This window comes from Astyanax mexicanus, chromosome 17, assembly GCF_023375975.1.
Source record: "Astyanax mexicanus isolate ESR-SI-001 chromosome 17, AstMex3_surface, whole genome shotgun sequence".
NCBI classification, from domain to species: domain Eukaryota; kingdom Metazoa; phylum Chordata; class Actinopteri; order Characiformes; family Acestrorhamphidae; genus Astyanax; species Astyanax mexicanus.
In genome coordinates this window covers 39,963,486-39,989,836 of record NC_064424.1, presented here as the reverse complement: position 1 = coordinate 39,989,836, position 26,351 = coordinate 39,963,486, and the positions used below count along the sequence as shown (strand labels likewise).

Genomic DNA, 26,351 nt, shown 5'->3' with positions numbered 1-26,351 from the left:
GAATAATTGTAGAATGAAAATGATACAAGTATTTCCTCTAAAACCCTTAAATAAAATCCAGTGCATGAATCGCCTTGTGTTAGAGAATTCTAGTGAACCAATAGCATCATGAAGACCAAGGAACTCAGCAGACAGCTCAGAGATAACGTTGTGGAGAAGTTTAAAGCAGGGTTGTATAAAAACATAATTCCAAACTTGTAACACTGTACAATCCATCATCCAAAGATGGAAAAAGTATTCTACATCTGAAAACCTACCAAGACATGGCTGTCCACCCAAACTGATAGATCAAGCAGGGAGAGCACTGGTCAGAGAGGCAGCCAAGAGGCCCATGATCACTCTGGAGGAGCTTCAGAAATCCACAGCTCAGGTGGGAGAATCTGTCCACAGGACAACTATAAATCATGCATTCCACAAATTTGAGCTTGATAGAAAAGTGGCAAGTAGAAAACATTGTTGAAAGAAATACATAAGAAGTGCTGTTTGCAGTTTGCCACAAGCCATGGAGAGGACACAGCAAACATGTGGTAGAAAGTGATGTGGTCAGATAAGACCTTCTGGCCTAAATGCAAAGCAATATTTGTGACGAAAAAATATAACACTGCTTATCATCCTTAACACACCATCCCCACTGTGAAACATGGTGGTGGCAGCATCATGCTGAGGGGATGCTTTTCTTCAGAAGGGACAGTGAAGCTGCTCAGAGCTTATGGGAAGATGGATGAAGCTAAATACAGGGCAATCCTGGAAGAAAAGCTGTTAGAGGCTGTAAAAGACTTGAGACTGGAAATGAGATTCACCTTCTGGCAAGACAATGACCCTAAACATACAGCCAGAGCTACAGTGAAATGGTTTAAATCAGAGAATAATTATGTGTTAGAATAAAGAAGTAAAAGGCCTGACCTAAAACCCATTGAGCGTCTGTGGCAAGACATGAAAATTGCATGTCACACTTTTTTTTTTATTAAAATGTTGAAATGTTGAACCATGTATTATTTTTGTTCGTTTGTGTTGATCGATCACTTGTGTTGATCAATCTCAATAAAATGTATTTACGTTTGTGAAAGAAATGTGCGAGCCACTGTATATTGGATTTTATTTGTACAGTAGTACACTGGCTTGGTAGTTCTACTATATATATATATATATATATATATATATATATATATATATATATATATATATATATATATATATATATATATATATATATATATTTGGATATGGTAGAATATGTTGAATGAACCATTGTAGTAATGGGTTTGTTGTAAATAGACCAATTGTTAGCAAGAATTAATTAATCCTAATTTTTTGTCTCTGCAGGGAAAAAGAGGAAAAGCCGGTTTAAGGGGACTGAGAGGACCAAGAGGAGAAAAGGTCTCAAACACACACAGACATTATGCAAAGTCATCAGGGACATTACTGATATGCTGGGTTGGGTTAGATTAGGGTTGGGTGGTGTGAGAAGTGTTTTCCCAAAGCTGAACTGAAACCTGCACACTGCTGGAGAGGAACATTTAGATCCACTAAACAGTCGGCATTCTGTCATTTATTACAGTGCGTCCACTATCCGAGATCCAATGACATTAAAGGAGAGGTATAGAGTTGTTTAATAATGCTGATTCATACTGAAGGTTTAGTTTCAGTTTCTAATTAAAAAAAGCCTCGATTGGTCTTGACTAAAATTTCAAACTTTACCCCAAGACCAAGGCCGATTCCAAATGAGGTTAAGTCTGAGACGATGGAACCCATGGACAAAACTTTTTGCTTCCCATTTAGGGTGCTTCCACACCTGCCCAGTTTGTCTAAATTTTCAGACTTTGGGTCCGAACCAAGGGAGCAGGTTTGAAATGGGTCAAAGCAGCAGAGTTTGGTCCAACCTAAAGAGGCGATCTTGGTCCGGATCTACTGAACCATGGTCTGGTTCATTTGCAGTGTCAAAAGATTTTTTTTTCTAGATTATTCAGACTTTCAGACCAATTACAGGAAGCTGAGTCAGTCTTTAAACAAACCAGAGGAAACAATATTGGTATTGTGCCAAAATCTGTCCTCTCCTTATCATGCTGGTGCTTCAGGCAGCACACAGATTCTTAAACACAAACTCTCGAAGGGCCCTGTTTTAGCAATCTATGGGCAATCCCTCTTAATTAATCATAGGTGTGTTTTGGTCTTAATGTGCAATAAACCTATCAGCAGGTCACTTTCCATTTCCTTTAAGAGCCAGGTGCACTCTGACTTTGGAAACTGACCTGCTCATATATGCTGTAAAGGTGCACTAGCAACTTATTTATGGGAACAGCAATGTTAATTAATGCTATTTAAATGAGGCAGATGCAAGGCGTGAAAATAGATTGTTGACGTAGTGTAAGATATCAATTTTGACACGCCTTGTGCAGGGCGTAAGATAGGGCACTTAGAATCTGACACCCCATAATTGCCAATCTGACAGATAGCTTGAGTTTATCACGACACACTAACTTTTCAAATTCAACATCCATAACATTCTCTTTGGTCCAGTAACTAAACTGCAGTGTGAAAACAAAAATAAACCGTAACAAATGTACACAATGTAACAAACACATGAACCTTGATCTTAACAGGTGTGAAAATGCTACCCATACAGACCCCACATGGTTATATAATCTAGAAGGTGTCTACAAACCTTTGGTAATATAGTGTACTTATGGTGTATGCTAAGATAATACAACAATAAATATCTTGCCGATAGATAGATGAGCCAGATTTTGCTGTTCTATGTATTTCTGAGTGACTACCTGAATACACTAGATACACATAAATAAATATCTATAATTTTCAAGAGACCTGTCATGGTTATTGATGTACTGGGTTTTATATTCAGTTTTCATTTGATTTCTCAACAGGGAGAGAGAGGAGAGATTGGAGAAAAAGGACTTCCAGGGTGGCAGGGGTCCATGGTAAGATTTTCACAACTTCTCACACTCCTAAAACATTTAAAATTACAGAATTGACAGAATTTTGAAAATGCTCTAATCTAGAGCATCAATTTATGTTTTGCTGTCAACATAAGCAATATACTGGTATAGCAAGTTGAGCTGAGACACTGTCAGAATAAGAGCGGAGCTGATACCAGGTTTGAAATTACAGTAGTAGAGGACTAATATTAGAAGGTTGCTAGATTGAATCCCGAATCTTGTTGCTGGCCATCAGCAGCCGGAGTCTGAGAGAGTATGACTGGCCATATTCTATCTGGGTGGGTAGATGGTGCACTCTCTCCTCGTCACTCCTACAGTAATGTTCAGCACAGACTTCTGTTAGCTGAGGTATCAAAGCTGAGTCACTGCACTTTCCTCTAAGTGCACTGTGATTCTTCCCGATGATGCTTCCTCAGCAGCAGTTGGAAAAGAGGCGGAGTCTGACTAAACATGTTTTGGAGAAGACATCCCTCCACCCTCCTAGTGTTGGAGGCATACTAGTGTTGGGAGGAGCTCCAGTGAGTGGGTTGGGAATAGAGCTGGGCCATTATGATCAAAAGTAGTATCTCAATATTTTTTTAGCTGAATGGAGATATACAATACAATATACAGCTCTGGAAAAATTTAAGAGACCACTTCTGTTTCTGAATCAGTTTCTCTGATTTTGCTATTTATAGGTATATGTTTGAGTAAAATGAACATTGTTGTTTTATTCTATAAACTACAGACAAGATTTCTCCCAAATAAAATAAATAAAAATTAATAATAATCATTTAGAGCATTTATTTGCAGAAATACCAAAAAAGAGTTTTCAGACCTCAAATAATGCAAAGAAAACAAGTTAATATTCATAAAGTTTTAAGAGTTCAGAAATCAATATTTGTTGGAATACCCCTGTTTTTTAATCACAATTTTCATGCACCTTGACATGTTCTCCTCCACCAGTCTTACACACTGCTTTTGGATAACTTTATGCTACTCACTCCTGGTGCAACAATCTGAGCAGTTCTGTTTGGTTTGATGGCTTGTGATCATCCATCTTCCTCTTGATTATATTCTAGAGGTTTCAATTTGGTAAAATCAAAGAAACTCTTTGTATACTCTTTGTACTCTCAGCTGTATATCCAAATTTTATACAGGCCCTCTGTATACATATATACTATGTACCGATATTGGCTGTGTTTACGTAAGTTGTTATGTAAACTCAATGACAATGTTGTTTATCTGCTGGCGACACTTATAAGGTTTGATATATGAAGATTAAAAAAGTATGATCAATGTAATAAAAACAACCTTTTTTCTTTTTTCTTCCAGGGTATTGCAGGGCCACAAGGAGAGAAGGGTGATGATGGTGTAAAAGGAGAAGAGGTACAGTATGATGCACGCTTTGTATTTGTTTAATCATATCTTTTCTTACTGTAGACTAAAACTAAAACTGATTTTAAACCCATTTTTGCAGGGGGAGAAAGGGGATCAGGGTCCGATTGGTCCACCAGGAAAAGACGGTCCACAGGTGCTTTAATCAGTCTTTAATTAGAAAATGCTTATTCAAAACAAGTGCAAACCTAGGATTACTATTTCTTTCTTTCTTTCTTTTATTCATTCAGGGTAGCCAGGGTTCTCTGGGGCCACCTGGACCACCAGGACCAAAGGGCAATCAGGTGACACAAAAAATATGCTATTTTATGTTAAGCTTTTATTTTTTTTTACATGGATTACAAAATAAAATGTACCAAGAAGTTAAACATTTTTTAAATGTTTTGAATGTTTGTGTGAATGTAAGGATGGCATATGTACAGTAAGTGATTACAATATTAGCGTGAAAGAATACATTTATTGGGGACAACCCACAAATAAAGCAGTAGGGCCTGTAGATCCTGCACAGAAAAACTCCTGTGACACAAAAAACAATCTTATTTCCAGTCTTGTTCTGAATATGCTCTAGTTTTTTTCAGTTTATACACATCCCTGTTCATTCTTCCAGCTAATGCTAATTGGTAGTGATGTCAAAACATGTTTAATTTTGAGTGTCGCTACAGCATAAAGCATGGGTTTTAAGTTCAATATTCACATTTATATCAGCTAGCACTGAGTTTTCTATGCACTCCAGCCTCCTAAGTACCATGTGAAAGGGTGATCTCTAAGACTGGGTAGATTGTATGAAATAAAAAGGGTCATCTCCACCCCAACACTATTAAAATGCTTCTATTTTAATATGATTTTGTTCCTTTTCCCATACTGCTCTGTTGCAGTTTACTGTCCTTCACTCCCAGTTCCATAGGCACCCTTGCATTGAGTAAATTTAATTAAAGTGTTACCATCATAACACTTAACTAATAATATTTACATGCTAACACAGACTTTTCTGTTCATTGATACTGAGTGGAAAATTTGGTTATTTTATACCGACATTCCAGGATAATCTGTCATATATCCCTTTGTACAGCAGGTGTCACTAGTGAGAACGATTCAATGAGACTTTGGCTAATGAACCTTTTGGTGAACCTCTGCTTTTGCCATCGATACTCAGTAGGCCCCATTTTGGAATAAACCATTTGAGGAAGAAATTATGCGTTTTTCACAGTTTACTGTGTGCTCCTGCGGTTTAGCCACTATTCTTTCCATATAACCCAATACCCTTTGGGGCACAACTACTCTCACCTGTGAGCAAGCTACCCCAGCTGTGTGGGTGAGCATTATCCTGCTGAAAAATGCTAGTTGGAAACCTTGCCAGTGTCAGTCCTTGTATCACTACTATGGGTGACTGACGATTGTATGAAATGGCTCCAAAGATCACACCAGAAATTAGGTGTAACCAGCACTCACCACGAGGCCTCTATACACAAACCCTGGATTCATTGCTAAAGAAGATACAGCCCAGTCTGTAGGAGTCCATTTTTTTCATTCATGACACCAATGTGGTGGTTGGCTGACAGTGGTGTGCTGACAGATAGATGCTTAAATGGCTGGCAGTTCATTAATATGAGCATTCAGTTTCTTTTAGTCTAAATTATGATATAATTATACATCTTAGAGGCATGTCTAGCAGTCAAGGTCTCTCACCAAGAGGTATACTACTCAAAGTGTCTTCTGAGAGCCTCTATTTGCCACAGCAGGGAAGGAATTTAACCCCCTCTTGGCAAGACCCACTGTCTAATCAGACCACACCTGACATAATTTATCTTTTTTTTTTTTTTTGCACTATGAGGCACAGTTAAAATTCTTTAATTTTCCCAAAAATTAAAAGTATGAATTTTACCAGTCAGGTTGTTCAGAGCAGTAAAGCCACTCTGCTGAAATACAGCATTATAAAGGAGTTTTAGTTTTTTACTTCTCCAGCAATGAGACTGGAGCAGCATTAGCATTAGCCGCTAATTACATCGCTGTTCGGAGCTAAGTATATTTGGACTGTAACTTGTGTGTTTACTGTGTTAAACGAGCTATGTGGGACGAACTGCTAGCTGATAGCGCCCTGACTTACCTGAACAGTAAGAGTTCCTTATTGTAGCGCGTCGGGTGGAATTTACTAGCGCTTAGTGCAGCTAACCACGGCTAGCGCTGCTGCTAACCATGATGTTGAAAACATTGAAAATCTAAGCTTACTATAAATAAATAAAATCGCTTTATTCACCCAAACAAACAGTTTTTTAAGAGAGAAATATGTGTAGATTAACATACAGGACTCATTTGACTCATCTGTAATTCTCAGAAAAATAACATTTTCTTTCATTTTTGTTTACCTAGGCACTTCCCCAGCTTCCCTATTAGAAAGAAAACATGGGGACACCACTGTTCCTTACTATTGTCACTTTAAATACGCCTTATAATTTGGTGCGCCTTATTCATGAAAATAGACCAGAAAAAAGCCTTATAATCTGTACAATACGGTACTACCTGAGACATAACTGCATTCTTTGACTGGTTTGAAGCAATCTAAAGTGTGTAATTTGACTTCTTTTGTGTGTGTAAATACAATAACTTCTTTGTTTTGTTCTTTCTATAGGGAAGTATTGGTCCTATTGGGCCAAGAGGGACACCTGGAATACCTGGACTACCTGTGAGTGTTCCATCTTTGTTTACTCTGTTTCAAATCCTTATTCACACGTTTTTGCATTGGTGACTTGGATTTAAAACCACCCCTGCCCTAGTGCCCCCATGCCCTAAAGGGTGCTGTTATGAAGTGTCTTATATGCTTCTCTTGCCCTTTCCACTAGAGAAAATGTGGTATCCAGGGGCAATCAGAAGATTAGGGGTGCTGGTATCCAATTAATGAAATCACATCATTGTGAGATTACATGCACACACATACAGGACAGGTTAGCAGTGGAACATTACCAGTCACATCATTTTAGTGTTCATTTTGACTGTGAACTTTAATTTAGTTTTAGTCACAGTCTTTTGACTAAAATGTTATTCAAGTTTTAGTCATAATTTAGTCATCTGTAATGTTTTTAGTTTTAGTCTAGTTAATCCACTAATTATCATAAGAATGTTTTTTTTCCCTATGTCAAAGAAGAAATATATCATCTCTCCTCTTACTCCCTGCTGACACTGTCGAGTTAACTTTGAGTTTAGCCTCATTAGTAACGATTCACTGGCTTAGTGCGGTCTTCCTGCATCCTACTGTGGGGCTGCAAAAGAGACAGGTACTGATTTGATGACTACCCCACTTGTCCCGCCTCTCCACCTAGGCTGAAGTAGTTAAGATTTGTCTCTTCCTAACTTCTCCCTACCTTTTAAGAAACTAAATCAGTTCTGATTGGGTGTCGTCTTTGCCAAACATTTTCATCTCGTTTTTATTAGTTGACAGAAATGTCAGTTAATTTCATTATCATTTTTATCCTTTTATGCTGTTTATATTTAGTTATCGTCTCGTTTTCGTCTTGATAAAAAGATTAGTTGATGAAAACTAGGCGAAAATGATTTGATAATAAAATTAACATGCTATTATCCTTTAGCATGAATTAGCTGATACACACAGACAGTACTAGTCTAGCAACTCACCTTTAATATAAACACTCTAGTTAAAACACTGGACAGTGTTGATTATCAGCCTGCAGCATCAGCTTAATGAAAAAAGTGTCAGACAACAACAGCATAAATAGTGCTGTTTCTGTGTGCAGGTGTGTATCTGTGTGTGTGTGTGTGCATGTCCATGCACAGCAGAGGGGAAACTGAGCCCCCTAAAAAGGACTAGCTTCACCTCTGGTGGTAGGCTGTAGTGCTGTAATATAGTTCTCCTAGCAATGAAAAAGCCCACTTAGGTGCCCCATCAGTGGATTAAATTCAAAGTAATGTGCCCTCAAGGTGTCCTCACAATGTAATAAACTGTGCTTAATGCTGCAAGACAATGTATATTATTGTCAGTGATGCACAAATGTTTGAAATACTTGGATCTGTTCCACCTATTTGATGTTCTGGGTTTTAGAAAACAATACACAAGATAGACAGACTGCTCTAATTTTAGAAAAAAATAACTTTATAGCACTTTTAGAACTTTAGGAACATTAAGAATCCTAATGCTGACTGACTGCACTGGAGATGAGGCTTCCAGCTGTGTAATTAGCAGTGCATCTGCTTGGATAAAAACAGTGTTCCAGCAAATCCAAAATGTATTTTCTGGTCTAATTGCACTGAGTCATCCTTTAAAAGTATGGATTAAAAGCACAGATAATGTGTTATTAATGAAACAAACAGAGCTGGTGGAATATTATCATTGCCCAGCAGAGGCTTGCAGAGTTTAGAAATGAGCATGAAGTGCATTAATACAGTTTTATCTCTCCTCTCTGCAGGGTTTGTTTGGAGAAAAGGTATGACTTTGAAATATTAATAAATTTTAAAATGAGAAATAAAGTGGAAAAGAAAGTTTTTTATTATTATTTTTTTTATCAGTGAACCACAAGAGATAACTCTGGAAGACACACCATCCATCAAGATAAATGACCATCTTTAAAAAAAATAAGAGTTCTTTATAAAACTGGATTCTGAGCTCATCTCTGTTTTTCCAGGGTCTGAAGGGTTTTCAGGGATCTCCTGGGCCAGCAGGGAAGAAGGGCCTTCCAGTAAGTGGCTTATAACCGTACACACTTTATTCTTAACAACCAGAATAACTTGCTTTATACTCAGACATACACATTGATTCTTTATATTTCTAAAGGTATAGTGTTACATGGATGTGTAAAAAGTGTTTTACAGCTTTCACATCATCTTTTTAAGGCTAAATCAAATTAATTAAAGGTGTAAAACAAGAATTATATGACACCAGCAAACGTGCTCTTCTAAAAGAGACAATTTGAGCACATTTTAATCAAGAGCTTAAGAATGATTTGAAAAATTCATGGATTCATTAATAATTGGTAAGAAAAAAAAATCACCATGATTTTGCACTGTTTTAATAATGTTTAATAATTCTGCTGCCTCTGTGTTTGTCTCTGGATTTGTTTCAGGGACCACCTGGACCCCCAGGACCTCCAGGCCTTTCTGTGAACCTTACTCTGAACCAAATTAAAGCAAGTGACTTATTTATCTGTTAAATAATAGTTAAGACTTTATTGTTAGATATACGTTATCTGGTGCCGAGTGGTCCAGCGGTCTAATGTGCTGCCACTATGAGCAGGAGGTCGCAGGTTCGAACCCCCGCTCATGCAGCTTTGCCATCAGCTGCCGGTGTTCAGAGGGAGCAAAATTGGCCCTGCTCCCTCTGGGGAGGGTAGATGGCGCTCGCTCCCCATCACGCTTAAAGGTGGCGCCAAGCGGCACGAGACGTCTGTGAGCGGATGAATCGGAACCTAGCCGCTGTGCTTTCCACAATTGGACAATTGGGTAACCAAATTGGGAGAAAATGGGGAAAAATCAGAAATAAAATTATAAACAAAAAAGATATACGTTATCTACATCTTAAAGCCTAGACTGCACTGCAGCTGGTTCTCTGCGCATGTTTGTCAGAATAGATGTCTATCACTAGAGATGTAGTGAATATTTGGCAACCAAATTACAACCAGCTGGCTTTTGTTCAATAAATTGTTGTTTTGTAATTGTTGCTCTGAATCTCTGCACTTCTCCTCACTCTCCATAACTGTGAATATAGCTGTTCGGCCCAGAATATTTGTCAACAGAATATTTGACAAACAATACGTGATCTGTACGGACTCAAAGTCCTGCATCCAAGCTCTGGAATCTTTGAACACGGACCACCCAGTTATCCACGAACCGCAGACACTAACTCTACAGCCGAGGACTCTACATTCACTATTGATGGGTTCCTGGACAGAGTGGCATTAGGAACAATGAGAAAGCAGACATTTTAGCAAGGGAAGCAAGAAACTAGAAACTCACTTGAAACTATGTGCCGACTACGGATGCCTGCCATCTAGTTGAAGTTCACTGTAGAAGAAAATGGCAAGATGACTGATCCAGCAATCCACAAAATAAACTGTATAAAATATCCCCAATCATTAATATTAAATGCAATATGGACTTCATTAATAGACAAGATCAGACAATCATGACAAGGTGCTGAATTGGACTTTCTGCTCTTACAGACAGAACAGACTCCAGCCTGCTAATTTTGTGATATGTCTTAAACTATTAAGCACATCTTAGTAGACTGCCCTGCACTTTTAACCAAAAGAAATAACTTTTATAGGGTTACAAATATGAAAGAAATGTTTACAAATATTTTTCATATGAAGAAACCGATTTAAGTCTGTAATTCTCAAGTCACAAACATTAAAATAACCAATATGTTGCTGATATGGCAAAAAACACAAACAAACAAAGCTATATACATACATTTGAAATAAAGACAAAAATACATTTAGGCTATTTCATATAGGAAATGGTGAAAGAAATGGCAAAATAAGAATAAACCTGCGAGAAAAAAAGTGTCTGGAATTTGCTAATAAAGCCAAATGCTCCATTTTGTTTGATTTCAAGCATAAAAAGTGTTCATTTCTGTGCATCCCTATCCCCCACAGATCTCTTTTGTTTCTATTGGACATTCAGACTCATCCTCTCTCTCTCTCTCTCTTTCTCTCGCTGTTCTTCTGTGCTGCTTCCCAACAGAATCTGATGTACGTTTCAGACAAGCCCAACTACTCCCTGATCCAGACGTTTCTGGACTCACTGTTCCGTGATCTGAGGCTGCTGCTGGACCCACCTGACGGCAGCAAGGAGCGCCCGGCCTCCACCTGCCTGGAACTGTGGCTGTGCCGACCCAACTACACCAGCGGTCAGAAACCAATCCTTCACTGAGATCAGAGATCATTCAGTGTTTCAGTGTCAGCATAGGGTCATCGTATCTCATCCTATCTCTCAGTTTTACAGAGATGAACTTGTTTGTAATAAGTTTGTAATCAATAGCTGTTTCTTAATATAGAGTATATACATTTTAGACTAGTGTACAGCTAAATGGAATTGCACTGGATCAGTCTACAGCTTTATAGAATGAGCACAAAGATTAACTAATTTTACCCAAAAATGAGCGGTATCTCGTTCCAACACCATAGTAACACCACAGCAACCAACTAGCAACCATTTGGTAAAGTCTTAATGATCAACAGCTATACCAGAGCAACCAACTAGCAACCACTTACCAACACTATAGCAGCCACATTGGACATGAAAGCAACCATTTAGCAACACCATAGCAACAGTCATCTATACCATAGCAACACTTAAGCAACCATCTAGCACCTAGCAACCACATGGCTAGCAAACACTTAGTGATACCATAGCAACAGCCAGCTGTACCGTAGAAACACTTTAGCAACCACTTAGCAAAACTATATCACCCACATTGGACATGTGAGCACCAATTCAACAACACCATTGCAATCAACTAGCAATAACTTAGCAACAATATAGCAATAGCCAGAGATACCATAGTAACCGCCTAGCAACGTTTTAGTAACCAACAGATATACTATAGCACCTACTTAGCAACTCCATAACAACAGCCATCTATACCATAGAAACAATTTAGCAACCACCTAGCAAACAAGACTCATCACCTAGCAACCACATTTGACATGTTAGCAACCATTTAGCAACATAATAGCAACAGCCAACTGTACCGTAGCAACACTAAAGCAACCACCTCGCAATACCATAGCACCCACATCGGACATGTGAGCACCCGTTTAACAACAACATTGCAAAACAACTAGCAATATCTTAGCAACAATATAGCAATGGCCAGGGATACCATATTAATCACTTAGCAACATCTAGCACCTAGTAACCAACAGCTATACCATAGCAACCACTTAGCAACCACTTGACAACATCAATGCAACCACCTAAGGTATTTTAGCAACAAGTTAGCAACCCCATAGTAGCCAACAGCCATCTATACCATAGCTATACTTTAGCAACCACCTAGTACCTAGCAACAGCCAGCTGTAACGTAGCAACACTGTAGCAACCACTTAGCAAAACTATATCACCCACATTGGACATGTGAGCACCCATTTAACAACACCATTGCAATCAACTAGCAATAACTTAGCAACAATATAGCAATGACCAGGGATACCATAGTAACCACCTAGCAACATTTTAGTAACCGACAGCTATACTATAGCACCTACTTAGTAACACCATAGCAACAACATTGGACATGATAGCAACCACTTAGCAACAGCATAGCAACAGCCATCTATACCATAGCAACACTTTAGCAACTACCTAGCATCTAGCAACCAAGACTCACCACCTAGAAACCACATTTGACATGTTAGCAACCATTTAGCAACATCATAGCAAGAGCCAGCTGTACCGTAGCAACACTTTAGTAACCACTTAATAACGCCATAGCACCCACGTTGGACATGTGTGCACCCATTCAACAACACCATTGCAATCAACTAGCAATAAGTTAGCAACAATATAGCAATAACCAGGGTTACTGGGATACCAGTAACCGCCTAGCAACATTTTAGTAACTGACAACTATACTATAGCACCCATTTAGCAACCACTTGACAACATCAATGCAACCACCTTAGCAACCATCCTGTGTTTCCTTCAGGTAGTAACTTAGTCTAATTGTAAAGTATTAAAGTTATGTATTTATAACCTAAGCTCTTATTGCTCTTATTGCTGTTCCTGCAGGATTCTATTATATTGACCCGAATCAGGGCAGCCCTGCAGACGCGCTCTTAGCTTACTGTAACTTCTCTGAATCCAGAGCAGAAACATGTCTTCACCCCAGGAACGCACAGGTGAGCTCTTCACATTTCATAAATCAGATTCAGCCTCTCTTATTACTGATCTACTGCAGAAATCAAAGACATGCTAAACTATAATTATCCCTCACAGCTGCCTATGAGAGCATGGCTGAATGATTCTGTGACTAATGGTTCTTTCAACTGGCTCAGTTCCCTTCAGAGCGGCTTTCAGGTAGGAAACTTTATTTCATTACAGCTCTTTTCCAACTTTTCCTTTTTATGAGTAATATATCCATCACAAGGGGGATGTTGATCAGCGCATAGCATCTGTGAGCTGATGTATCAGAACCGAGTCGCTGCTCTCTCCTCCAAGTGCGCATCAGCAGCCGTTCAAAAATAAGGAAGTGGCTGACTTTACATGTATGGGAGGAGGCATGTGTAGGTCTTCACCCACATACACACACCGGTGAGAAGCAGCAGCCAAATCACACAGCGCACAGAGGTCATGAACAGATGGCCAGACATTCTTCTTCAGAATTGTCTGGTAAACAGCAGAATTCCTGCTTCCATCTATTACAGCAAGTTATCCAGCAGCCCCAGACCATCACACTACCACCACCATGTTTTAAGTTCAGGATGGCAATCTTACTCTGAAATTATTCGATAGTTTTACGCCAGATGTAATGGACAGTACACCTTCCAAGAAGTTCCAGTTTTGTCATTCAGCCTAAAGAATATTTACCCAAAGTCCTGGAGATCCCCAAATGTTCGTTGGTAAATGTGAAATGGGCCAAAAAGTGTTATTTTTGGTCAGAAGTGTTTTTTTTATCTTGAAATTCTCTCATGGAGACAATTTTCAACCAGGTTCTTTCTTATTATTGAATCATCAACACTGACCTTAACTGTGGCGAGTGAGACCTGCAGCTTTTTAAATGTTGTTCTGGGTTTTTTTATGACCTCCTGGATGAGCTGTCCATGCCCTTTTGGAGGAATTTTGTCTGGCCACTCCTGGGAAGGTTCACTAGTGTTCCATGTTTTCTTCATTTGTGAATAATAGCTCTTACTGTGGTCCACTGGAGTCCCAAAGCTTTAGAATTCACTACCTTTTTCCAGACTGACGGATGATCAATGACTTTGTTTTATCATCTGTTTTTTTAGTATTTCTTTAATTGTTTTTTAATTGCATTTAGAGATTTTTTTATCTGCTTCATGTTGTCAGACAGGTTCTATTTAAGTGATTTCTTCATTCTACAGGTCTGGCAGTAATCAGGTCTGGTTGTAGTTAGTAGTGAAATTGAACTCAGCTTTCCAAAAATTGTGAATAATCAAAATTAATTTATGGGGGGTAAACATTTATGGGTTTTTTAGGGCTAGATTAATTTGGATAGGTTTTTCACCCAATAAATGAAATCATTCTTTACATATATGATTACTCAGGTTATGTTTGCTATATATTAAAGTTTGTTTGATAATCTACATAAAAAAAGCAAAAACAAAAGAAACCTGTAAGGGGGCAAACACTTTTAGACAGCACTTTTTTTTGGCTTAGCAGGGATGATAGCCAAAGCCCACTGATGCCATTCATTATGTCCCCTCCCCATCCAGTAATATTACTGCTTTTAATAAAAAAACTAAGGACTGCTGCTTTAAAAATAAGAAATGCAGATTTCATTCAGTTAGACAATAATAAGTACATGTACCCATAGCACAGTGAAGTGTCTACCATTAGGCTTAAGGGCTTATCCTAACAGTGGAGTCTTGCAGGTTCTACTCTTTACCTCAATCTGTCCTAATTCCTCAATCTTCTTCCTCTCTTTAGTTTGAATACCCGGGGCTCTCGGTGGTCCAGGTCCGCTTCCTGAGGCTTCAGAGCAGCCAGGCGGAGCAGAAGATGACCTTCTCCTGCTATTCCGGATACAGACTGGGTCAGGCACAACGCCAGGTCAAGTTCCTCACTGACTCACTGAGGCAGAGCTACTTGGGGACCCTGCAGGACTGTGTGGTATGAGATTCCTAATGAAGCTGATCATCAGCAATTCTGTTCAATAACTGTTTACATATCTCCCCCTTGTGATAAGCGTGCTAATGGAAATGTCCATCTGCCACAGTGGCAGGCACACAGCATTTGGACACACCTACTTATTCAGTGTTTTATTTTTTTCCTACATTGTGAATAAATACTGAAGTCATTCAGACTATGAAGGAACACATAAGGAATCATGTAGTAACTTAAAAGTTTTAAACCAAAATACTTTTAAAGTTCTTGCATTTTTTTTTAGACCTTCATTTCCTAAAATCATATTTTATTTATTTAGTTGAGTAGTTCTTGCTATAATATGGATTAGAACATTATTCAAATAGATCTATTCACTGTATATCTGTAACTCTACCTCTTCACAACTTTACAACTGATGCTCTCAAACACATTAAGAGACAAGAAATTCAAGTAATTAACTCTTGAGAAGTTCAGCACAGCTGTTAACTGAAAGCCTGAATTCCAGGTGACTCTGCCTCATAAAACTGACTGAGAAAATCCAGCCAAGATGTGCAAAACTGTCATCTAAGAAAGGTGCTACTTTGAAGAATCTAAAATAAAAGACAAATTCTGGTTTGTTTAACACTTTTTCATAAACTAAATAATTCCATATGTTTTTCTTCATAGTTTGGTTGACTTTAATATGCAGAAGAAACACTGAATTTAAGGTGTATCCAAACTCTTGACTGGTACTGTATATCTTTAGCATCATCCAAAATTTTAAAACTATTGCACAATGACACAAAATTGTAGTTTTATTTGATAAGTAGTTAACACAGCCTTTGTAGCGGATCTTTCCGAAAACTGACAGAGCTGATTGCTTGATACCCAGATAAAGACAGTTGCAGTAGTCCAGACGTGATGTAATAAAAGCATGAGTTACAATTTCCAGGTCCTCAACAGTTAACGTGTTTGAGCTTGGCATTTTTTTAAGCTGATAAAAACTTGCACTGACCACAGAGTTTATCTGTTTATCAAATTTAAGTGCAGAATCATTTACAGATAATGGGCCTAGGTAATCAGTTATTACTTTTGTGCAGTCTGCATGACCAACAACAATGGCTTCAGTTTTATCATCATTCAGTTTTAGAAAATCATTAGACAGCCAAAGTTTTATATCCTGCAGACAATTACTTAGTGCAAGCGTGGAACAATCATCTCCTTGTTCCATTGGGAGATACAACTGGGTATCATCCGCATAACAGTGATAAGAGTTCCCATGCTTTTGAAAGATGGTCTGAAGGGAAAGCATGTATAAGGAAAACAGAATAGGACCTAGGACAGAGCCCTGTGGTACTCCACAAGTAGTTTCAGCAGAAGATGAAGAAAAATTGCCAAGCCTCACTGAAAAAGCACTGTTCGTCAGGTAGGATGAGAACCACTGTAGAGCTGTTCCCTTGATGCCAACTACACACTTTAAACACTCCAGAAGGATGTCATGGTTGACTGTATCAAATACAGCACTGAGATCTAAAAGGATTAAGACAGCACACTTTCAGAATCCACAGTTAACAAAATGTCATTTGTTAGTGTAAGTAGTGCAGACTCTGTGCTGCGATGTGCTCTAAAACCAGATTGAAATGTGTCTAGAATATTGTTCTCTGTTAAGAATGATGAAAGCTGGAGAAAGATAACCTTTTCTTAAACCTTTGAGAGATAAGACAATTTCGATATTGGTCTATAATTATAACAAAATGCAGGATCTAAGGCTGAGGCTGAACCACTGCATGTCTAAAACTGTCACGTACAAAACTGTCACGTACAATTAATGTACCCTTATTGTAAAATGTTACGTAAATAAATTTATGTTATGTTAATAAAGTATGCACACATTTGTTAGTAGGCGTATGACGAGACACTAATATCACGAGACGAGACACGATATTGGGTTCACAAGAACGAGACGAGACGAGATTGTAAAATATTTTTTTATAGAAAACGTCAAAAATTTTAAATGATTGAAAACTATAGTTTTATTTGACAAAATCATATAACGCAAACTTAACAGACTGGTTTCTCTCACACATTGATTCTACAAGAAATAGAAATGAGAATAAAAAAAAAAAAAAACTTTTCTAGGTCTTATATAGTACAAACAATAAGTGCAAACCACAACCAGTCATATTAAGCTTATCGTTTGTGTTTTTTTCAGCGGGTGGGGGGGTGGGCGATGCATTTTAAAATCATCAGCATCCTGTCATTACTTTCCCACCGCGCTCCGCAAATTTATTTGGGGCTTGGATTTGGCGCCCCCTCTAGTGCAGCACCCCTATGCGTCGCATAGGCTGCATACCCCCTTTTTGTGCCACTGCTCTCCACCATACTCTATCGCTACTGGGTTGCCAGATCCCGCTTAAAAAGTCCACACTTAACTGTTTTTTTTTTGCCCCGCGAGACAGGTTTGAGCCTGACGAGAAATATCGTCTGTTTCAATCTCGTGGCACGAGATCTCGTCACACCCCTATTTGTTAGGCTAAGTAAGTATTCAGCCTAATTTATTTATATTAATCATCCGAGCATGTGTGTTGTTTCAGCCTGCCATGGAAGTGGATCCAGGGCCACGGGAGTCAGTGCTTCAGTTTGAGGACAAGGACCTGCTCCCTCTGCGAGATGTTGCAGTGTTTGCCGACGGCAGTCTTTCACAAGAGTTTGGATTCACCGTGGGTCCCGTCTGTTTCAGCTAGAGTCAGAAAAAGAGAGAGATAGGGAGAGAGAAAGAGAGAGAGAGAGAGAGAGAGAGAGAGAGAGAGAGCTGCAGATGAAGCCAGAAGAGAAGTGGAGAATATGAGGATGGACCGAAGACCTGTGGGCCCTTTACACTCCTCACTACCCATTAATGACTCCTTAAAATGGGCACTTTTTACTGGTGCTTTTTACCAAATGAACTGTGGCTTTTGTTTACAAAGACATTTACATTTGGATTTGTAATTTATATATTGTTTTATTGTTGTAGCAATATGGCTCTGTTTCATGTAGTTTATATTTCTGATTTCATCAGCTGGACTTGTAATACGCAGAGGGTCAGTCTCTGGGACTCTGCTTCCTTAACCAATTGAACCACAGGGTCTTAATGAAACCACTATGTGGTTGCACACTCCAACTGTACTCAACTGTAAGCAGCAAAGTCTGTGTTGCCACTGCAGCATTTAATACACATGCTAAGAACCGCAATAGTGAGAATCTAAAAGGCGTGGCAGTATGTTTTAACTAGTCTTTATCATAATTTTTTTTTAAACAATGTGTTCTGATGGGAACGCAGCTTCAGCCTAACCTTCAAACACAAATACGTATGGTAACACTTACAAATATGTGTGTAGTTTCGAATTAAAATGAAACATGTTGGTCTTTGTTCTCTGCTTTGGAATTCTGAACATCTTCCAGTGTAAATACAGTGGTGCTTGAAGTTTGTGAACTTTTTTTTATTTTTTCTTAATAAATTTGAGCTAAAACTAAGTCTTTATAGGAAAGTAGGAAATTAACTCAGCAGCCATCTTTGCAACACCCCCAGGCACTAACATTTATTAATACAAGACCAGCCTCCCAATTGTTTAAATGGGCGAAGACTAATATTCTCTCTAATTACCATTTGAACAACATATTTTCTGGCACTAATAAAATCTGACTTAAACCCCATGAACAGTTTGTAGTAATGCACAAAACAAATGTGATTTTCTGCTTTTTCTGGCTGCTGTGCTTGCACAGATCTCCTCACCAGGAGAAGCTGACCCTCCTCCACTCATAAGCAGTGAAAGCAGCAAGCTGATTGGCTCGTTTTATTGAAGGGTAGGCCCTTATCCTTAAACGCATGCTGGGATTAAGCATTACAAGAACTCCCAGTCATATTTCAACCAGTGGTTGATCTTCTTATTAATAACATGTCAGTTTTTTCCCTTTTAAGCTTGCAATTATCAATCCCTAAAAGTATTATCTAAAAGGGCTTTCTTAAGGGAAATCATCATAAAACCATGTTTCCTTAATGGTGTATTCCCTTAAAATTATTTAGGACCAAAACCTTACCTTAAACTGGAAAAAAGTGAGAGTATGAAAAAGTATTAGAGATTAATTATCTATATAATCTATATGTATTCATTCACCAGCCAAGAGTGCCACAAATAAATTGAATTTAGTACAGAAGTACAAAAACATGAATAAACCATGTCATGTATTTTTGTGGTTAATAACGATTTGTGTAATTTTCTTCTGTGATAAATAATATAGCAAAAAAAAAACATAGCTAGTTTGCATTACTGGCTCTCTTACAACAATTTTCAGTTTTTGGAATTATTAAATTATTAAATCTAATGAATTTTTGTCATAGTTACAGTGGAACTTCTACAGTAAACGCTCAATCACTGCAGTAAATCCTCTACCATTTACCCTTAGTACCCTTAGTAGTATTTATGCAACACACTTATCTCATTCTAGTAGGTTAGGCACAATCTTCTCTTAAGGTTTATACTTAAGGAAAACATGTAATGTAAATGTTTTATGCAACAAATTATTTTTGTTTTTAACAATTAAAAACAAAAAAATCTCCTTTATAATTGGTTTAAAATTTCATTCTTCTTTTATTATTCTTTGGTAGACAGACTTGTGTGCTCAGGGTCATTATCTTGCTGCATTTTTTTCTTCATGATTTGCTTTTATAATTTAGAATGAATGTGTTGTGAACATCAGACTTTGATAGATCCCTGTATTTGAAATATAACAGGACACATTGAAAAAAACACCTCACTATACTAAAGATTTAATTAGCTGTTAACCTCTGCCTAACAGCGCTACACTGAGGATCCCTGAGTTTTTCTGTAAGCCAGGGGGATATTAGCTAGCAGTTCATCCCACACAGCTTGTTTTAACACGGTAAACGAGCAGGCTACAATCCCATATACTCACCTCTGAACGGTAAAAGAGCTAGCGTTTAGCAGCTAATGCTGCTTCAGCAGTGCTAACCGTGGTTAGCGGCAGGCTACATGCCGATAATACTCACGTTTGAATGGCAAAATAGCTAGCGCTTAGCACGGTTAGCGGCTGATGCTAATGCTGCTCCAGTCTCGGTGCTGGAGAACTAAACTGATAGTCCTGTATAACTCTGTACTTCAGCAGAGTGGCTCTACTGCTCTGTAAAAACTGACTGGTAAAATTCATACATAAGGAGCACCGGATTATTAGACACAATGACGATTTGTGGGGAAATTACAGGAATTTGTAATTGTGAATTTGTGTAATTGTGAAGTGTGCTTATAGTGTGAATAATTTGATTTGGCTGTTGTGTCTGATAAATCTGATGAAGATTTAGGTTAAATTTGTATAGAAATATAAAAAATTCTAAAGAGTTCTCAATCACAATTACTTTCAAGCATCACTGTATATAATATTAGAGGTCATTCACAGATATGTTGCAACTTTAGGAAACATGCATGCATGAAGATAGACTTCACATTCATTCCAATGGTGCTAAAATGCTAAGTGTGTCAGCGGTTTATGGCTGGTTTTAGTTATTACTGTAGTTTGCGTTATTGTTTGTGAATGCTGCGCATCTATAGGAGCTTCAGTGTGTAAAGCATTGTGCTTTGTATGGTTTCCTTTTTCACTTTTAAAGCTCTCAGGTTCAAAATACTGACCCAGAGTAACTACTGTGCATGTAATACCGTGTATGGTGCCTTAAAAAAGAGAAAATACATGGGATTTTCCATGCATACTTGCAACGTATTGTACTGTAATACACATGTTCTTGATTTGTCTTGATTAGTTGGGATTTTCAGAGACAGAAAAACACCCAGTCTTTGTTAAAAAACACAGAATTAATGAGAATTAGATGCAAGGTCATTGCAAGATGGATTATTTTAGATTATTCTAAATCAGCTCACCACCAAGCATTAGAGAGGAATAGCTGACAGGCAGTGCAGGTCTGAGGTAAATTTAGTTTCATGTTTGTGCTCTTCTTCATTAATTAACCATTTATCACAACAGATATTGATCTGTGTAGCAGCTTCACTTTCAAATGATGGAAAACCGCAAACTAACTTAAATTTTATATGATTATATTTGACTAAGATTGAGGCACAATCCCTTAAGAAATAATGGGCAAAATGAGTAATGAATAACTTAACTAAGCTTTTTGACTTTGTGTGAACATTTGTGATGTCTAACCAACGGTACAATACAAAGAAAATGTACACATACAATATCAGTCAAAAGTTTGGAAACACATCGTCAAGGGTTAATAACTTGAATTTCTTGACTGTAACTGTGTTTGAGAGCATCAGTTGTAAAGTTGTGAAGATCTTCAAATTCAGTTTTTTTTTATTTACTTCACTTTAAATGAGAAAGTGTGTCCCAAATGTTACAAGTATTTTATATACTACCATTGGTTTGACATCATGAGAACATATTTGAAAGAGTTAAATACATCTATTCATTATTTTGTCTGGTAGTTCTCCCAAGGTCCCTTTACTAATATTTTGCCTCAATCTTAGTTTAATATCATACATGAGTTAAATTTATTAAAATAAAAGCAAAGTTCCGTCAATATGGTGGTCCTTCCTGACCCCTCTAGAAATAGTATCAGGACCCCCTTGTTAAGAACCCCTGTTTGAGATGACTGTATCTAACTGTAAAAATAAAATGCAATGTAAACAATGTAAAATATTTCATTTATATATGTATTTTAATAGCAGTAGCAATAGGATAGGTATGTAGGTCTCAGGGAGCACTTATAGTGAGGCATTTCCTTGTCTGAAAATATAAATTGGCCACAACTCAAGATCATTATTCATCTTTATAAAAAATTACACCAGTTAAAGATAAAGATGTGTTCAGAGTCACTGTAAGAAAAAATATGTAATTCTTTGGGGAGCTCATTAGTGCCTGCATGAACCTGAGAAAAGAATCCAGTGGTTAAATCAGCACAGTCCCAGAGCTCCTCTAAGCAGCCAGGGCCACTTCATGCAACTGTTATAACTGTTATAATCAATTATTTTAAAAATATGTGGCTGATTTTCATTTTGTTATGTATGCTGTATTTTGTACTATTTTCTATGTAATATGTGTTGACTGTTTTTAAATCATTTTAAATCATATGCTGGTCATCTGTTCTGAATATAAGCTCTAGGAAGAACTAATTGCATAATACAGTTTATTTGTGTATTGTGTATTGTATTTTTGTATCATTAAAACATAGATCACGTTTATAAAATGTGCTTCCCCTACAAACTGTAATGACTGTGAATTTGTGTTGCTTGTTAGTAGGGCTGGTTGATAAGTCCATATTTCAGGGTGTTTGTTGTCTTTTTTACACTTACAATTGTTCTATGGACTATACAATATCTCATCTGCTGACATACAGTAGGTATATATATATATATATATATATATATATATATATATATATATATATATATATATATATATATATATATATATATATATATATACATATGGTTTTCTTTGTCTGAAAGCTCAGCATCTTTTTTGTTGTTGTTATTTCAGCCATTTCTTATTTTCTGCAAAAAAAATGCTTTAAATGACAATATTTTTATTTGGAATTTGGGAGAAATGTTGTCCGTAGTTTATAGAATAAAACAACAATGTTAATTTTACACAAACATAAACCTATAAATAGCAAAATCAGAGAAACTGATTCAGAAACTGGAGTGGTTTATTAATTTTGTCCAGAGCTGTATAATAATATAATATTTTTAGGTGTGGACAGCAAGGGGTTAAGGAGGAGAGTGACGTCACCTGTGCGCGGTCACGTGGGCTGGTGGAGCAGCACTGAGCGTAAACATTAACATGCAGCTCGGCGGCTCGCTGTGGATTATCTCTCTCAGCGCGCGCTTCCTCCAACCCGCTCATCATTAACCCTCTGCGGAGACCCGGCGGCTCTCAGCGCGCTTATGGCCGCGGCGGCGGCGGACAGGCCGGACCGCGGGGTGGGCGGTGAGCTCGGTGGGGTGGCAGGGCTCTAGCTGGAGGGCTAGGTTAGGTACTAAGCGCAGAGCACAATGCAGCGGCTGTAGTAGAGTTAAATAACCGCACTGATCTCAGAACAGCGTGCGGGTGATCATCAGGGGTTAACAGCAGCTCAGAGCAAGGTAAGATATTAACTCACTTTCTGACCAGGTTTCTCCACAGTCCACCTCACCCACCCACACCCTCACTGTCCTGATGACAGCTAGGCTCAGCTGGCTTACAGTCACACACACTGTGTACACACACACACCTTCTTTTCACGTGGTAACGTTACACTAACATTGGTGGACACCCTGGCGTCTGCCCCTTGCCCTAGTGCCTCCATGCCCTCAAATGCCCTTGATTTCGGCAAAAGAGGGACAAAGTGGCAGGGGGGAGCAACCATCCCCTGCCTTAATGCACCTATGCTTTAAAGTGCCAACCCTCTTTAGTGCTCAAAAAGGACAAAAAGTCATGCACTAGTGCCTATATGTCATCAAGTGCCCTCTATAGTGGCAGTAAAAGGCACAAAGGGGACAGAGTCGCAGGGTAGGGTAAGCTGACTGGCAACCACCGCCTGCACTAATGCCTATATGCCCTCAAGTGTCTTCTATAGTGGCAGAAATATGGACAAAGCGTCATGGGGAGCAACCATTCCTATGCCCTAGTGCCTATATGCCATCAAGTACCCTTTATAATGGCAGAAAAGGGACAAAAGGGGGAAACCACACTCTGCCCTAATGCCTTTATGCCCAAAAGTGGGGGGATCAACTGCCTTCTGCACTTGTTCCTCTGTGTAGTAAAATACCCTCTATAGTGGCAAAAAGGAACAAAGTAGCAGGGGAGTTGGGGTGCCTCTATGCCCTAAAATGCCCTCTATAGCGGAAAGTAAGAAACAAAGTGGCAGGGGGACTTGGGGAAATCAGTCGCCTCTCTATAGTAGGGAAAAAAGAGACCAAGAGGCATATGGAGGCAGGCAACTGTCCCCTGCATTAGTGCCCCCTGTAGAGGATAAAAAGAGACAAAGTGCCCTACTAACTGCCCTTCTGTTTAACTTTTTGCAATAAATTATGAATATGAATATGCTGATGGTGAGCAGCATGACTGATAGATCGTTGTGACAACACTTTATTCCACTGGACTACCTGGAGCCAGATCATGAATAATCTGATTGAGTGTCTTAATAAGTATATATAAAGGTCGCCATTCTTATTTAAATGTGACATTACGAAGCACCCTCTATGAACACTAAATTTCTGTGTTCTTCTGTCTTCAGATCCCACTGTTCTATTTGATAAAATTACATAATTATAAACATGATTGTGTGCTTCACAATATTTCACAATATATTGTGACATTGAATCGTAAGCCCTGTATCGTAATCTGTATCATATCTCCAAGTTCATGCTAATACACAGCCCTACATCTATGCTGCCCTTACAAAACGTGCAACAAAAAGGTACAACAGAAGGTGCACCCATTGCTGACATGGATGTTCTGTGGCATCTTGTTTAATCTCCACATAAAGGTATTACCAGTAGAATGGGACCCCCTGGAGCACGATCCACATAATCCACATGAGGCCACAGAGCATTCACAGTGGTACAGAGCCCCTAAAACTGTATTAAGGAGCTGTTAAATTGTGTTCTCTAGACGGATGGAGCTCCTTCCACTTCTTTAGGGATGATGAACTAAAATGATGCATGTGATGTCATCTTCCATCATCAGTATCTGACCTCACTGATGTTCTCATGCAATCAAATCAGCTACTGTATTGGTTTAAGCATTTACTAAGGTCTGGAGGTTACTGTTAGTCCGTCAACAGGGGACCAAACTCTTAATTGATAACCTTGATTGATATCATAGGAAACTAGCGGATAATTAAAACTGTAGAAAAGCACCACCAAAGAATCAGATCCAACGCTAGCCAGTTAGCATAACAAGCTAATACACTGGAGTATTAGCTCCATAGCTCAGCTCTGTCAAAAGCTCCGTCTTGTCTTGAGAGAAATACAACACTTTATCTGAGGAGCTCCTGCTGCAGTTCCTTACTGTATGAATGTTTTTATTCAAGTAAAATAGAAAAACAACAGCAAACAGCAATCAGTCCACAGCTCGGAGGGTACACAATAATTTATTTAGCACAAGTGATAAAACTCCATAAAACTCTGGATACAAAGTGAAATAAACTTCAAGGGCAGTAACTATAGCTCTTTTAAATATATTAATACTGAAGCTGGAAGGATCATTTTAATACATACTGAACTGATTTTAATACTGTAGGTCTCTTATGGCTTCAGGAATAACATATTGTCTTACAACAATAATAGACAAATAAAAAAGCAATAGAGCTTGTGAGAAATATATTTTTGAATACCTTATATTTTGAGTATTTATAGTGTTTATAGAACTATTTAAAAGCCCAGTCATGCAAAAAATATATATATATATACAGTAATGTACATTTTTGTTCATACTGCCCAACACTATAGGAAATGTTGGATTAGGAGGTTCCTACAATCCTACTGTACCCTTTGTCCCTTATCCCAAAACATGTGATATGACCAGTTCCTGACCAAACGTATCAAACAAATGTAGAGTGCACATAGATTAGGCCAAGTCTCCAAGAGACTGATTTAGACTTGATGTCTTACTTGCTCCTAACTGACCTTAAAATGAGCTTTTCTATCCAATGCTCATTATCTCAATGACCGTTAATGACTGCAGTAAACACCCCACTCTCTCCTGTCTCAGATTGACAGTCTGTTGGTCGGCCATGAGTTAGTAAATCCACTGTAAATCCAATAAGCTCAGGTAGGCACGAGAGAGAGAGAGCCGGATAAATACAAACCAGATGGTCTCATTGTGGCTTATCAAATCCTTTCATATTAGCCTGGCTAATGCAGGACGATACCCTCGCTTCTTTTTGTGATGAGAACTAGACAGAACACTGAAGTGATTCAGACTAGGAAGGAACACATAAGGAATCATGTAGTAAATTTAAAGTGTTAAACGAACCCAAATACTCTGTGAAGCATTTAGGTGCTCTTATATGAGGTGCAGTGTGGTTTCTTAAGCTGGTAACTCTGATGAACTTATCTTGTGCAACAGAAGAAACTCTTGCGCTTCCTTTCCTGGGGTGGTCCTGATGAGTGCCAGTTTCATCAACTTTTTTTGATGGCTTTTGGGACTGCGCTTTGGGACTCGGATTGACTGATCATCATTTTGTAGTGTTTTTGATTT

General features: G+C 38.3%; 2 protein-coding genes across 5 annotated transcripts in view; both read left to right on the top strand.

Annotated features, from left to right (window-relative positions):
• Positions 1 to 18,561, top strand: part of si:ch211-196i2.1 (collagen alpha-1(I) chain) — a 205,912-nt gene extending 187,351 nt beyond the window's left edge. For both annotated transcript variants that reach the window (XM_022676499.2, XM_049466433.1), the window contains 14 exons: positions 1,324 to 1,377; positions 2,883 to 2,936; positions 4,269 to 4,322; positions 4,414 to 4,467; positions 4,562 to 4,615; positions 6,958 to 7,011; positions 8,747 to 8,764; positions 8,963 to 9,016; positions 9,401 to 9,463; positions 11,019 to 11,184; positions 13,068 to 13,177; positions 13,275 to 13,355; positions 14,943 to 15,125; positions 17,693 to 18,561. In XM_022676499.2, the coding sequence (XP_022532220.2) occupies positions 1,324 to 1,377; positions 2,883 to 2,936; positions 4,269 to 4,322; positions 4,414 to 4,467; positions 4,562 to 4,615; positions 6,958 to 7,011; positions 8,747 to 8,764; positions 8,963 to 9,016; positions 9,401 to 9,463; positions 11,019 to 11,184; positions 13,068 to 13,177; positions 13,275 to 13,355; positions 14,943 to 15,125; positions 17,693 to 17,842 (1,149 nt within the window). In that variant the 3' untranslated portion in view covers positions 17,843 to 18,561. The remainder of the gene's footprint in view (positions 1 to 1,323; positions 1,378 to 2,882; positions 2,937 to 4,268; positions 4,323 to 4,413; positions 4,468 to 4,561; positions 4,616 to 6,957; positions 7,012 to 8,746; positions 8,765 to 8,962; positions 9,017 to 9,400; positions 9,464 to 11,018; positions 11,185 to 13,067; positions 13,178 to 13,274; positions 13,356 to 14,942; positions 15,126 to 17,692) is intronic.
• Positions 18,562 to 22,912: 4,351 nt separating this feature from the next.
• Positions 22,913 to 26,351, top strand: part of man1b1a (mannosidase, alpha, class 1B, member 1a) — a 38,766-nt gene continuing 35,327 nt past the window's right edge. For all 3 annotated transcript variants that reach the window (XM_022676498.2, XM_049466434.1, XM_007230820.4), the window contains exon 1: positions 22,913 to 23,251. The gene's annotated coding sequence lies outside the window, so the exon portion shown is untranslated. The remainder of the gene's footprint in view (positions 23,252 to 26,351) is intronic.